Source organism: Asterias rubens, chromosome 1 (genome assembly GCF_902459465.1).
Source record: "Asterias rubens chromosome 1, eAstRub1.3, whole genome shotgun sequence".
Classification (NCBI taxonomy): domain Eukaryota; kingdom Metazoa; phylum Echinodermata; class Asteroidea; order Forcipulatida; family Asteriidae; genus Asterias; species Asterias rubens.
In genome coordinates this window covers 15,485,826-15,501,570 of record NC_047062.1, presented here as the reverse complement: position 1 = coordinate 15,501,570, position 15,745 = coordinate 15,485,826, and the positions used below count along the sequence as shown (strand labels likewise).

The following is a 15,745-nucleotide window of genomic DNA, read 5'->3' as shown; positions in this document are numbered from 1 at the left end:
TTTACTTCAAGGTTGAAGTCAATTATAAAATGTTGCTATTAGTGCAAACCTGTAGAAATAATAAAATAACACATGCCTGGAGTTGAAAAGTTATGAACATTTGAATAGCCCAGTATTGTGTTATTCTCTTTGTTTTTTCGCAAGTTTTCAGAAACAGGAATTCATTAGATGTGTTAGTGGAAAACGTTATTATAGATGCATCCAATTTGCACTTTGACCTTCATGGCGCAGCCTCGTTGCAATGGAAAGCAGAAGTGCTGAATTTGTCCATATACACTAGCACTTGTGGACATAGTGCTAGTGCATCAGTGATACAATAGGGGTACCTTTATGTTCAAAATTACTGGGTTTTTTTACAAACTGTATTTTCATTTAAGATATTTGCTCCGATGTCCTAAAAGTGGAAGTGTAGTTCAAATATATTTGTATGAGTTAAGTTGCATGTTAAGTTATTATTAGCAGTAGTTCAATAAGTGAAGTATGTTTGATCCGATGTATATACCCGCTGTTTGTTTCTCACAATAAACACTAGGTGTATATACTATCAAGGGTTAAAATGTAAGGAGGAAGGTTTACCATAAGGTTTTATACATTTTATTTTACTAAATCGCAACCATATATTTTATTTTGATTGTACAGATAAGTGTTTGAGAATTTTACTGTATTTTTTTTCTTTTTCTTTTTTCTTTTTTTCTTATTATATTATGATTTAAAGACAGCGGACACTATTGGTAATTGTCAAAGACCAGTCTTCTCACTTGGTGTATCCCAACATATGCATAAAATAGCAAACCTGTGAAAATTTGAGGTCAATTGGCCCATGAAGTTGCGAGACAATAATGGAAGAAAAACCGCCTACAAGTTGTGTGCTTTCAGATGCTTGATTTCAAGACCTCAAAATCTAATTGTGAGGTCTCGAAACAAAATTTAATTCAAACTTAGTGAGAAATTACTTCTTTCTCAAAAACTACTTTACTTCAGAGGGAGCTGTTTCTCACAATGTGGTATACTATCAACAGCTCTCCATTACTCGTTACCAAGTAAGATTTTATGCTAATAATTATTTTGAGTAATTACCAATAGTGTCCAGTGCCTCTAATGTTAGTTCTGTAATATTATAATGTTTTTAAGAATAAAGCTGAAAGCAACAATGATTTTAGGAATGAGAAAAAAGTTTGTAAATATTGTCTTTTGGTTGAGTGGCTAAAGTTAAGTTATTGAGGCAGGTCAGGAAACTTAAGGGTCGAGATTTTGCGAGTGGATTGTAAATGCTTTTAATTCTGAGTGCTAATTGAATGACCAAAATAATGTCCCACTGGTGAAGGTTTCTATAGTTAGCTGCACTTAGAAACAACAGAGGGCGCTGTTCAACTAATTAAAAAGGTACAACACTTTTGTGTCGGCTGCAGCTTTAGTTTTTTAACAAGTCTGAAGAAACTGAAGGTTCCTGGTTGTACGACTGCATTCATGCTTCTTAAAAGTTCAAAGTCATCATAAACATAGGTGCAAGTAAGTAGGTTCATTTCCTACCTTCATGGCAGGTTAACTCAAAGTTTACTTTGTATTCCAATTAAAAATACAATAATTGCATGTCCTTTTTGCTCCGAACTCTCATCATGCTTACAATACAATTACAGTATTACAATGTACATGCATCTGAATCCTTGATTTGTACTGTGGGTGTGTGCTGAGCTGACCGATTTTAAAGCATTTGAAGGTGCATTCCTTGCGGAAATAACATTAACAGTCTAATTATTTTAACCATCCGTTTTAACCATGTGATAATGTAGACCCAGTGACTGGGGCGCTAGATAGATTCCTTTTTTCGAATTTTTGTAAAAAGGAATCTAGCGCCCCAATCACTGGGTCTAGTGATAATTACTTCGAGAAACTATAAACGGGGGATTCTTATAGTTTCTAGAAGTAAGTGATAATGATGTTTCAATGTCTGTTTGTCATACATGACAAGCAGACACATGTTTGTAATCTGTATGTATTGCTCAATTTTATTTGATTACTCTACATTTATTGTCTACAGGTGTTGTTTGTTGCCAATATTGGAATAAACTTAAAACATTTAACCCACAAAACTTAGGTAATTTCGATTGCTAGGCCATGTAGGCCCCCTATTTGGTCGCTTTATTTTTTATGTATCCGCCCTACCCACACAGCCTTTTAAAGCTTTTTTTTCTCAAATAGTGGGTGCAAACTAGTCGCTCGCGCAAGCTTGGAAGCGTGCAATCTTCAAGATTGCCTGTGCAAATTTCAAGCTTTTGCTTGGGAGTGAAATTTGTGACAAATTTGCGTTTATGTTTTGAACAGCCTGGATGTGATTGCTCTGCAAAAATGGTAAGGTGTGATATTGGTAGATCCCTACCAATATCACATCCAAATAAGCCACCTTTTTACTGTTTTTGTAGAAAAATCACATCCAGGCAGTTCACAGTGTTTCGTCAAGCTCAACATGAACTGCACGGCATAAAATTAGCTGATAGGGTTCTGCGTAACGCCAGTTGCCCATGTTCCTTGACATCACCATTTTGACTTTCATTTTAAAATCTCAATGATTTTTTTTTTTACAAAGTCTGATGTGACATATTCATCTATTTATCAAATTTTCAGTAAATTGTATCTCCCTCCCTAATTGAGTCACTGATGACATCATGGGGAAACTTCAAGAGAGAAGATTCCCAGTGAGAAAGAAAACCAGTAAATCCGCATCCCATAGCTCTAGCAGCAAAGGAGCGCTCTCGTCAACGTCAACAACTGATGTGAAGACGACTGAGGGCAAGCTCCCCATCCCAGAACTTGCTGTCTATCTCACATTTGTTGTTATCACATTCTCAACTGCCTTCTACAATGTTTATATTTCTTCACAAGGTACTGCAAACAATTTGTTATTAATTTTGGTTTTACCCATACACCGATGTGTGTTAGCACTGTACTTAGTACTTTCCCACAAGTTCTGTGAAAAACAAAACCACAGGCATATTACTCGGGTGGGATTCGAACCCACGACCTTTGCAATTTTAAAAGCAGTGTCATACCAACTAAGCAATTTGTTATTGAAGAAATAACAAGCTCTCCGCACACTGCTTGTTTTGTTTGTTTGAAGAGTTGTTTACATGGTTGCAGTCAGAATTTTGATCTAAAGAGAAATTTTGTGAACTACTTATTTGAAAGCCTCTTTATTTATTGCTGTGTAACTTGTCCTGCTGTCTGTGTTGTCATCGTTGTTTTTCGGTACCTACCAGGGGTTATTAACAAGTATCTATACGGCATGCTGCCCATGGTAGCGAGGCTGCCCCAGAGTTTGATTGGAAACTGGGAACTTCTACTCACGCTTAGTAGATTCAAGGGTTTTTTTGCTTATTTTTCACTACCATGGAGTTAGATATAGAAACATCTCAATGAAATAAGCGGCCCCGTATTGATTCTGTCCCGAAGCCAGTATTTAGAAGCCACGGCTCTGATAGTGTCTATTCTCTTTGTAATGGTTTAGCTATTAATGCATAATTTACTTTTTTATATCTCACAGAACATGTGGAAGTCTTCAGTTCCTATATGCTTGAACGTGGTTGGTCGATTTTTGGTAACAGCCACAAGGTAATAATAACCAGAATTCAAGTTTTGTTTCTTTGTTTGATGCATTACACGAGACAAAACCATGAGTAGTGACAGGGAAATAGGTTAATGAGCCATTGCATTAATGTGAAACGCCGACCTCCGCACAATGTGCGCCCACCATTTCCATCATTTTTTTGAGTAAATTCCTTTGTAATATTGACTCCCAAAATGGAGGACAGGATAGGTGTGTGTAAGTGCGCTGCGCATTGCGCAAGATGTCAATACCAATTATCTTCAAGCAATTAATGTGCATTTATTCTTGATTCTGATTAGCTCATCATAGCAAAAATAGTGTGGTATTATACTAAGCAGCCTATATCAAACCCTGGCTGGATTGGCAGCATATTGCGCCACAGCACTGTGTAAACCATTACATGGCGCTTAAGGATTAGGTCTTATATCTCAAGCTTCGTCCCACTCCTTGCTATATAAATACCTGGCGCTTTGTATCCTTTTGCGAAGGCGCATTATAAATACGGTTGTTATTATTATAATTATTATTACTACTATTATTATTATTCAAGTTTACTGAAAAATAAATACTCACACATGCACGCTCAAGGAATGTGGACAAATTTAGCATCCCTGTGTCCAATACCCATTGATGACCATCATTCTATTGCACTCATTTCTTCTACTGGCACTGGTTTTAGTATTCACTGTCGTCTTTGTTCCATTCTTGTCTTCCTTCAGGATGTAGCTGATTTTGAATGGTCATATTGGCATGCAATGGTGACACCTGTAACTATACTCCTTACATTGGGCCATATTATTCTTGGCCGAGTTGTGGAGAAAACTATTCCCAAGGTCTGTTGGAAAACTTGTTTGCGTTTTTATTTCTTTGCATAAGGCCAAGACGAATTTGTCTTTAAGAATTTGTCCGGCGGCCATTTTAAGATGAAAAAGGGGGAAAAAAGGCCCTAATCCTCCTCCTTACTTTTTTCAAAAAGGCAGGACATAGCACCCACAAACACCTAAGAAACATGTTTCTAGTCTGTTCTATGTTTGCGTTGCACAACTTGTTTCACCGGAAATTAAATGTAAAAGCAAAACTATGATCAAAACTAATTTTCCTTTTTCAATTTTCCCCGCCCGCAGTGGAGGAAGCATTTTATCTTTGGTTATGGAATGCTTAGTCTTCTATGCATATTTGGTGCCATGGCAGTTCTAGTGTTCATCCTGTACACTTTAGTAGCATACCTCGCTTCCAGGACCAAGTCTGCTGTGGTCGTATGGGCAGTCATACTCCTTGAAATTTTAAGTACAAACACAGAGTTCTTCAGTAGTCATTTGGTAAGTACACAAACTTTTCTGTCACTTGTCTGAATTTAGGCGCTAATCCAGGAATTTCACCCGAGAGAGTTAAAAAAAGAACTTACAAAAGCACCAGAAAAAAAATAACTGGAGGATTGCAATGAGTTTTGGTACAACGCAGCTAGCAGGCAATAAGATTAACATGTAATTTTAACTCATTCAATTGTTGTGCATTTTGAGAATGTGATCATCTCTACTAGATGTCATACATGTACATATAACGTGTTTTGACAATAAAAAAGGAACTAGTTTGAGTGTGTCTTGAACATTTACCACCATGTTTATGACATTCGCGCTGAGAGCTATACTCAGTGGCGCAATTTAAAAATTTACAAAATGAAGTACCCTTTCAGAATGTGATAGCTCTACTAGATTGACATCTAACACGTGTTCCGACAATCTAAAGTGTTAAAGCACGCATGGACCCAGGGGGCAGGGGGCACATGCTCCCATGTTAACATTTTTTACTGCTGCCTGTTTAAAAATGTGCCACAAGTGTGTGTGGTGTAGTTTTTTTCCTCCAAAAAAATGTTGTCAAGAGAAGTAAGGGGTCTGGACTCCCGTGGACCAGCCCCCTGGATCTGCAACTTAATGCCACAAAGATTCACAAAATATCGTAGTGTTGAGTTTTCTGTTTGAAGCAGTTTCCTGAAAGGTGTCTTTTTTCATGAAACAGACTTTTCTCTTCCCGAATGAAGAACTGTTCAACCATGTTGTCTTCAGCACAGCTATGTGTCAACTAAGGCTGCTGAGCTATTGCCTTGAGTACTGCAAAAGCACTAAAAGGACAACCGCAGCTACCCAGCAGGGATACACAAATGAAAATTGGGATTTCTTTAGCGTCATGTCCTACAATTTCTACTTTCCGCTGTTTGCTACTGGACCTGTTATGACCTTTGACAAATTTTCTCAACAAGTAAGTGTCTAACGGAAATGAATGTGAATTGTTCGAACTTAACCGTAAAAAGGTTTTAGTTGTGTAAGTGCACGTATTCTTTGAGATCTCTTTGTAGGTTACTTTCCATATAGATTGTGTGTCTGTATCTGTGTCTGCCCTTGACGTACAAACACCATAACTGGTTATCGCGTTATGTGTCATGTATTCACTGCAGCGATGTGTTATATTAAACAAACATTGAATGCATTTCGTTCGCGCATTATGGCAGAATATGATTTTATTCGATGAAATCTGGGTTTTCCATTTTACGAGGCAAAGCTGAGTGAAATGGAATGGGTATTGTGCAACAATGCACTCATCTGCTTGCAATATTTGTGAACTGTGCTTGTTAAGCCCGGTTTATACTTGCTGTTTTTGAGCACAACTCAACTGATTCAAATTTTGTTCTATGTGTGACGTCAAAGCTTGTATCGCATTCGAACCAGGCTTAAATTGTTGCAGTAAAAAGTTGACAACTTCCTGCTTTGGTTTTGCAGATCAACAAGTCCCCGAGACCTTTTTCAAAGGAGGAGCTGAAACGCATTCTGAAGGAGTTCATGCGCTACATCTTCTGGGCGGTCTTTGCGGACTTTGTCTTGCATTTCCTCTATTTCCCATCATTCCATCAAGTCTGGTACAAATTCCAATTCTTACCTACATGGTCACTAGGTGAGCAAAGTATTCTTTGGGGTTTTCTTTTTCTTCCGAAGAATTACAGCACCTCGACTCTAGAGAATCTTACAACTATCACATTGTATATAATGGCACAAGCCCGGCCTCCCTTCAAAACCCATAAAACCTTTTTTTAATACAATTGAAAGAACAGGCACTGAAAGCATTCATAAATGGTACCTGAGTGTGGTTCAACTCCTGGTCTTGACATTAGAGAAAGATACTAAACTCTAATTACTTCTTGTAGTCCAGGTATAAATGGCAATCTGACAGGGCTGAGACAGTTTGGTGTTGGATTTACCCATTAGCACCAATATCAGCAACTTGAGGTTCTGTGTGCTCCCAAGGGTATTGAATGTTGTAAAGCGCCTTGATCTAGCTACAGTGTACTTGGATATGTGCGCTTATAAGAATGCAATGTTACTTCACTGTAACAACTCTGTTTAGAGCTTTGAATACAAATGTTCGTACTCACTTTTTAAACATGTTTAAAAGATAAACATGTTTATCATTTTGACACCTGCTCAAATTGGTTGTAAACACACACAGTAATCTAAACATTTTGTAGGTTAAATACATGTGAAAAAAATGGGTACAAAACTTATGCTTAGAAAAGTGTTTAAATTCTAAGCAATGTTTTCAGAGTGTATGAGCATTTATACGCTCGGAAAAGAAAAATTATCCCAAAGTTGGAATTTTTTTTTAAAAGAATTTCTCTGTTACCCCCAGGTGGGATCGGTCTCTGCCACCTACTTTTCTTCCAGATCAAGTACGTGGTAACGTATGGCATCCCCCGAGCCATTGCGCTATTTGACAGGATAGAGGCCCCATTACCACCTGCATGCGTTCTGAGTATATACACATTTCAAGACATGTGGAGGTTAGTCTAACCCTGTGTAAATAGAATGTGCCGATGTATTTTCAATAAACAACTTGACTTTAACCCCCAAAAATCTGTTTTATTCTATCGCATTTCTTTGTGTTTCTACTTTCTAATTTTAAACCAAAAAGGTGGTATCAATTATGTGGTTTTGTATAAAAAATGACCTGGTTGACAACCAACTCATTTTTCTTGATTACATTAAACTTGGGTGTAAATCAATAGAACAGTTATTAGAACAGGATTTGAACCCGAGACCTCCAGATTAATAGGCCGGTGCCCTACCAACTGAGCTATCGGTATTTTTTGTTTTTCACCGTAAAATTTAATTAAAATTTACTCGGTCAGTTTTCCTTGTGGCTCAGTAAACTATTTATGATATTTACTTTGTAGACTTGACCCAAAAATAAAATTGACCCAAAATAAATCTCATTTGTTTGTTTCTTCTATTAATTCAACAGATATTTTGACAGAGGTCTCAACTCCCTGCTAATAAGGTAAGGAAACAATTCGTTATCTTAAGGCCGGTTTATAGTCGATCACGCGATGGTTGTGCGATGGAAATATTGCGCGCGATCCCAAGACTGAGGCCTAAAAACTGTGTCTTTTTATGATTGCGCTTCAAGATTTCCATCGCGCGACCATAGTGCGACCGACTATAAACCGACCTTAAGGCAAACAAACAAATGGCCTGGAATTTTATCCGTTAGAAGGCAAGACCATTTCAATCTTGAACTTCTTCTGCAAAATGTTCAAATCTGTGGGAAAACTAAGTTGACGGGCACCAAGGCCAAGACCGGGGGCAACAGAGCCCGTGACCTCTGTGTAATTCATGGCCTTGAAAAGCCCGGTTCATACTTCCTGCGAATGTGAATGCAATACAAATTTTGAAGTCAAAGCCATGAATCATAGCCATGCACATTTCAACTGATGCAAACTATTAGTTGCGAATTTGTGGCGTCAAAATTTGTATCGCATTCGCTTTTGCAAGAAGTATGATTGGGCTTGATTGTCTCTCTTTTTTTTTCTTCTTGAAATGCAGCACCATCTACATCCCAGTGGGCGGCTCTCAACGAGGTTTTCTGAGACAACTTCTTGCCTCCATGCTCTGTTTCTCCTTCGTGTTCTTCTGGCATGGGGTGGAGGTATATCTTCTCTACTGGGCCTTAATCAACTGGCTTGGGGTCGTTGTCGAGATCACTGTCCAAAAGGCGGTCGAACAGTTTGGAATTTTAGCGTTCCTTGTAAGTGTCTCAAAACCAAGCTGCCTTGACAGTCTGAATGGCCCAGCCATTTTCTTCAGTTTCTTATTTCTTAAAATTTACCTGATGTTAAAATTGGTTAACTTTTTGAAACTATATAAATTTAGGTTTCTATTTTATTTTAATTTAACCTTATTTATTCTTGTATTTAATTCTGTATTTATTTTCCTTATTTCTTGCTTTTTTATAATTGTTTTTCCGTTAATGTTCTGTCTTGTGTTATTGTAACTTGACTGTTGTAACTTGTATTGGTCGAATAAATAATAATAATAATAATAATACCCAAATTTGAAACTACTTCTCTATAAATAGATGTTGTTTTTGCATCGGCAATAAAGAACAATTATTTGTTTTGACCTATACACCGATTTGTGTTAAGCACTGTATACTCCCCATGCAAATCACTCGATTTGGATTTGAACCCACGACCTTTTAATTGCTACCATGACAATTGTTGACATTGTTTGAAAAAATTACTTCTGTGCTACCAAAATGGTCCTTTAGCATTGGTTGCCTCCAAGTTGCCTATAAAATGTGCCTTGTGTGACAAGGCTATATGCATACACTTCAGCAATAATTGTGTTCTCTTCTTTTGTCATTTTATTTTTCTCCAGAAGAGTAAGATGTCGCCATCAGCCGTTTTCAGAGTGCTTGGTTTGTTTCTGACATTGAACTATATGCTTCTAGCTCTTTCAAACCTAGTCTTTCTTGGTGGGCAGCGTGTGGCGTATACTTATTATCATAGGATTATAGTATCTGGTAAGTGTCTTTTTCCATCAGCTTAAATGTATTGTGACGTATGTATCAACTGTATGCTGACGTGGTCACATAATTGGTCACAACTAGGGTCTAATTTCATAAAGTTACTTAAAGGCAGTGGACACTATTGGTAATTGCCAAAGACTAGCCTTCACAGTTGGTGTATCTCAACATATGCAAAAAATAACGAATCTTGAGCAAAATTTGAGCTCAATCGATCATCGAACGTGCGAGATAATAATGAAAGAAAAAACACCATTGTCACACGAAGTTGTGTGCGTTTATATGGTTGATTTCAAGTCCTCAAGTTCTAAATCTGAGGTCTCGAAATCAAATTCGTGGAAAATTACTTCTTTCTCGAAACCTATGGCACTTCAGAGGGAGCCGTTTCTCACAATGTTTTATACAATCAACCTCTCCCCATTACTCGTTACAAAGAAAGGTTTAATGCTAATAATTACCAATAGTGTCCACTGCCTTTAAGCAGAGAATTATGCTTCCTGCTTTCTGCTTTCTGCTAAGCAAAAATAAGCAGGATACTAGTTGCAGTTACAATTTTTTCATGTGACATAGCAGTTTAGCTGGAAACCTTTATCTGTTAAGCACAATTTTGTTGCTCAAGCAGCTCTATGAAAATGGGCCCTGGGTCCAACAATATACCAGACCATAATTTTAAAGGAGCGCGATCGCGCTCGCGCTCCTCCGCGCTCCTTAATGTTTTCCAAGGAGAGCAAAAAAAAGCGCTCCTTACAAATTTAACAAGAGCATGTTTTTTCAATACCCTAATTGTTGATTAAAATAAGCCGCTTGAATCTCGGAGTTTATAAGCCTGCTGCCACTTGAATGTTGCGAGTTGGCAGTGGCAAACGAGTCCTATTATAGTCTGCTCTGACTGTGTTTGCGTGCGCGCGTGCTTGATGATTACCGCAGCCGGTCACACAGACGAATGTGAGCGATTCCACACTGGTTGTGTTTTTGCGCGCACGTGCTTGATGTTTACCGCAGCCGGTCACACAGACGTATCTGTGTGGGGCCTATAGAATTCCACACTGGTGGGCGGGCTCTTACACTAAAGAGTGGTACCGCAAATACACGCTCATGATTGGTTAAGTATTTTGTCATGATAAAAGTATGCTGTAAAGGGGGGGGGGGATCTCCGGCCACCTGGCTGGACAAACGCATTTTGGAGTAAAAACAATTGAAAGGAACTGGGATCATGCACAGTAAACTACAGTAAGAGCCCCATGCTGCTCGACGTGAAAATTTTGTTTGCTTATGCTGGATTATGACATCAAGATGTCAAGTGTTCAATTATCAACATTCTTGAGGTGGAATTTGGAAAGTTATGGTTACGAGACGGCACCAATAAATGACCGGGTCATGGTAACCAAAATTTGGTGTAAGGTTTGTCGGACATATATCGACAAAATCAAGCAGCATAAAAGAATTCGTGGACAAGCCCAAGACATGAGCTAGATAGAACGCCAAGGGACAGCCGACCGGAACTACTCCCATTTTGTGCATTTCGTCCGATACTTTTCGTGGATTCATGAAAACATCGTCAAATAATTATTCTCAAGATATACCTGCAACTTTAAACACTTTTACAACCCCACAGTGATAAAAAGGTACACTGATTCGAATAATAAATACTTGTTGCTCACAAAAACGCTGTTTTAATGGCGAAAATGTGTGTCAAACTTCATAAAAAATGTCCCGCTGAATTACACACAAAATGGTGGCCATTGAGAAAGTTTTCGCCGTTACGTCATGAACTTGGGTCTCACTCGGGCCCACACAGCTTTGACGTCAAAGCTAATCATACGCACTGGGGATGGTCAGATCTGGGTCGACCCGGGAAATCTAATCGAACGCACCCGCAAGTAATTGTATGCCCCCCCCCCAACCCAAAGGATATTTTTGGCTCCAATTCAAGTCCCGCCCGCCCAGCTCTCGAGCCCAGCCCTCAAACCCCTCGTACATTTTAAATAGCGCCATTGCAACAACTACTGCCAGCGCGCGTCCTTCATTCTTGGCGCTTGCAACGCCGGTCCAATCACAAGTCACATAATCGCGTACTGATGCATATGGAAGATCCCACGTACTACCCATTGTATGCAGATATTTTTCCAGACCAATCACAAGCACACATGGTGTTGTAGCTCATGCATATGGATAAGTTTGCACTGTGTATAATAATTATGTACTGCATGTCCAGTACAAGTGTACAAAAGTATGGCCCGTGGTCGGCCCTGTGTGCAGTATGTGAAGCTGGCCGTACCAAGGCAGGCTAATCAGTCGCGGTCGTTTTGTGGCGCGATCGACGATCGGCAGCAGTCGGTGGTTCCCCACACTGCTTCATAATACCAATACGGATTACGCTGACGTACATGTACACACTACGGTGCCGATGTGCACAGCCACAGACAAGAATGTTTCTTTGCTCTGGAGAGAGCTACAGACAACTACAGTATTAAACAAGCCCCAAGAAATAACAAAATAATTGAAAAATAGCGGACACAATTTTTTTTTGGACAGTTTTTCTGTTATCTTTAGGCAAATTCACAAAAGATAATTACTATAAAGTTAAGACAATTTCATTCTCTGCCATATTTTGTACTTAGGCCTATTCTTTTTTTTCTCAAAGGGTGGCAACATTAACAGCGGATAACCAAACTTTTTATTTTTAGGGGGGGGGGGTGCCTGGGGGATATACATAATTGTGGGGTCTATTTAATTTATCGAAACATTCATTTTGATTGCAAAAAAGTTGTTTCATGATTAAAGTAAACTCATTAAATTGAGTAAGAAAAAGTTAAACAACTGGTGAACTTTGTGTTCATTTTCTTGAGTACGTGTTCATTAAACTTGGGTTTTGTTAGCGAGAGCAAAACGCTCTCCTTAATTCATTTTCTTGAATTAAGGAGAGCAATTTACAGCTCTCCTCGGATTTATTAAAATGAAGGCCTGATATACATTACATTATATTTTGCCTGGTCAAATGTAACCTGAATTTTCTGTGCTAAGCAAACTTTTTTGAAGAGTCATCAAATACATATTTGACCAGCCTCGCCACCATGGGCAGAATTTGCATCTGCCCTGGGCCCTTTGTGGTGACCCATGGGATTTCCTTCCCTGCCATTTCAAGATCAAATTATCAAGACAAATAAAATTCAAATTTGTAAAAAAATAAATTATAATTAAGCCTTGTTGTTCCAGCAATATTAATCATTGATCAAACTTTCATGATCCTATTTTACAGGCTGGCCATGGCCCCTCCTAACATTCTTCTGTACTTTCTACTCTGTGTTACAACTCACCAGAGCTCTACATCAACACTTTGGTAAAAGTTACTTATGCAAGAAAGTTTATGCCGTTTGAAGGAATACTCAATACTCAACTTTGTGAGGTTTTTCTGTGTCTCGCTGTGTAGTTAGGAGTCAACGGAGCACTTTCTATGCAAAAGAAGAAGAACACAAATTGTTCAGCCTCCTGCCTTTTAAATACAAGGAAGTAGGAGGGCCTTTTTTAAATGGCCGAACCACACATTTTTAAAAGCTTGGTTATTTAAAAAATAATGCAAAATCTTCGTCTGATATTGTTTAAATGTTATATACTTTTTTTTTTAAGAAAAAAAGGAGACGGGTGGGGACGCTAAACATTTTTTCTTCTTTTTATTTGGCCTTAAATCTGTACTTTGGTAAAGATCACAATGCAAACTACTTTTTTTTGAGTTTTTCATTGTCCTTTTGTGAGCTTGTGGTAGCTGTATAGGGGCCTATTTAAAGGATACAAAACGATCGTGCAATGATCAGAAAAGCATGGGATCGCCTGGATCTGATACTTGTGTTAACAACAGGCACTTAAATATTGCCTGTATCTGCTAGTTTAGACACTCATGGTGCGTGAACAAGATTTAATTAGGTATTTAATTTAATAGTTAGCAGCTTGTGAATTGAGCCTTATAATTTTTCTTTCAAGGGTCATTTTATTCTATCCCTAGTGTCTTGCCCAAAACCTTTACAAATCCATCTCTGCTCAATGCAAAGTTTTTTGCACTTCACGGCTCATAAAGTTTTCCATATCTATTCTTTACTTCAGCCTTATCAAACAAGTTATCTTTTTACTTCCCATTAAAGGCAGTGGACACTATTGGTAATTACTCAAATTAATTATTAGCATAAATTCTTTATTGGTAACAAGTATTGGGGAGAGGTTGATAGTTTGAGAAACGGCTCCCTCTGAAGTGACATAGTTTTCGAGAAAGAAGTAATTGTCCATGAATTTGATTTCGAGAACTCATGTTAAGAATTTGAGGTCTCGAAATCAAGCATCTGAAAGCACACAACTTCGTGTAACAAGGGTGTTTTTTTCTTTCATTATCATCTCGCAACTTCAACAACCGATTGAGCTCAAATTTTCACAGGTTGGTTACTTTGTGCATATGTTGAGATACAACAACTGTGAAGGCTAGTCATTACCAATAGTGTCCAGTGTCTTTAACTTGAGCTAAAAAGAACTGGAACTTGCATACCAATCTTATTCATTGGTATATCTTCATCACCCAAATAAAATGTGTTATTCTACTTTGTGCCAAAGGCTTGATGTTTTTTCGCGATCTTCGGAAGTTGACTTGCTTTCAATTGCTTTCAAAAGAATGTGTTGACTACTACTTAAAATAGGTATTGCTACTTTAGTACATACTTTTTGTAATCATTATTGAAATTGATACAAATTTTATTTTTGTATACTTAGTATTTATACTAGAACGATATTTTCCTAAATCAAAAGAAAAGAAATGATTGGTTAGAAGTGGTTCCATGAAAATCAACAAATATTGAGCAATTTTCATCTGCTGTCTAACTAAACACAACCTTAACCATGTAATGTACATAGTAACAAGGCATGGAGGTTGTGGTGTACCACCACCAATACAACCCACCACACATGTATGTTTTTGAAGCACACATGATCTAACTTTGACGCCACATTAATTGCACTATGCCTTCTGCATAAAAGGGTATATAATAATATTTTTAAATTAAAAAAATGAACACTATGAATTAAAACAATGTGATGTTTGAAGCTTTGCATGGTGTGACTGAATAAGAATAAACTATTAATAGAAGTAAACTTGCGGGTACAACCTTGTCATAATCTCTTTTAAAATCGCTTAAAAAGGGTAATTTTATCAATTAATCGCTTTTCTTCTGAAGACGAGCAGAGCAAACTGTTCAAAACGACAAAACCAAACAACACTCCCTCCAAAAAGAGATTTATGGTGTGGTTTTACCATCGAGTTTACCATCATTTATAGTTTATTCTAATATAACTTAAACAACAATGAAACACCCACAAATGAAATCTTCTGACTTGATCATGTGCTTATCAAAGAAATTGACAGAACTTAATGTATAAACTTCTGTTTATAGGTATTTGATTAATAAACAAACTTGGGATTTGAAGAATGAGCCTTTGGGTGCACACTCTCTTTTATTTTTTCTCAGGAGAAGTTTAGTGAAACCCCTGCTTTATGTGTGTCCACCTCCCGTGACGAACAAATTTTAGAGATTTTCAGAATTACTTTCCTGAGGAACAGCAACACAATAACATTATTCAAGTAAATTTAACACTTAGAAAGTTAACACAGGGAAAGTGAAACTGTAAAATATCGCATATAAAAAGAGACAAGGATACTTAACACAAAATAACTTCAATCGAGGGAAACTCAACATAATCATTAGGTGCGTGTCGTCTACAGGTTTAAAAAGTACAAAATAAAATCTTCCTATGATGTGAGAAAGTCCTGAAAACAAGTGTTAAGAATCCGTATAATCACAAATAAATTGACTTAAAGGGAGTGTATACGTTTGGTAGTCACTCTTGAAAAGTAATGGCAGTAGCAACCAGCTTTCGATAGTATAAAGCTTTTGAGAAACATTTCACTTTGATGAATTGTGGTTATAAATAATTATCAGTGTTTATATCTCCCAAAAAGTTTGAATCAGAGCAACTGTCAGTAAATTCTTTTAGCTTTCCTGCTTTGACATTCACTACATCGTTTATAATTCAAATGGTTTAAAAAACCAAGATATCTCTTTGCCTTTAAAAACAAATATCTTAGACGACTAACCGAGATGACAAGAAACGTGGTGTGAACCCCTAACCACTACCACACGTGTACGGCGGTTTCAAACCAATTAATTGTTTGTTTCCCTTGTGTATGGTCTATAGGGGGCGCCAATCTCCTCGGTAATTCTTCGGTCCATTCTTGGATTTGACTGTTGTCGTGCG

At 37.7% G+C, this 15,745-nt stretch overlaps 1 protein-coding gene across 1 annotated transcript; it reads left to right on the top strand.

The window, feature by feature from the left end:
- Nucleotides 1-1,281: 1,281 nt before the first annotated feature.
- LOC117297144 (protein-cysteine N-palmitoyltransferase HHAT-like) lies at nucleotides 1,282-13,034 on the top strand. The gene is made up of 12 exons (XM_033780253.1): nucleotides 1,282-1,509; nucleotides 2,623-2,880; nucleotides 3,539-3,606; nucleotides 4,321-4,434; nucleotides 4,726-4,920; nucleotides 5,618-5,857; nucleotides 6,376-6,547; nucleotides 7,280-7,430; nucleotides 7,892-7,927; nucleotides 8,473-8,674; nucleotides 9,307-9,451; nucleotides 12,714-13,034. Exons 2-12 carry the CDS (start codon nucleotides 2,664-2,666, stop codon nucleotides 12,830-12,832), a joined length of 1,659 nt encoding a protein of 552 aa, XP_033636144.1. The 5' UTR covers nucleotides 1,282-1,509; nucleotides 2,623-2,663; the 3' UTR covers nucleotides 12,833-13,034.
- The last annotated feature ends 2,711 nt before the right edge of the window (nucleotides 13,035-15,745 follow it).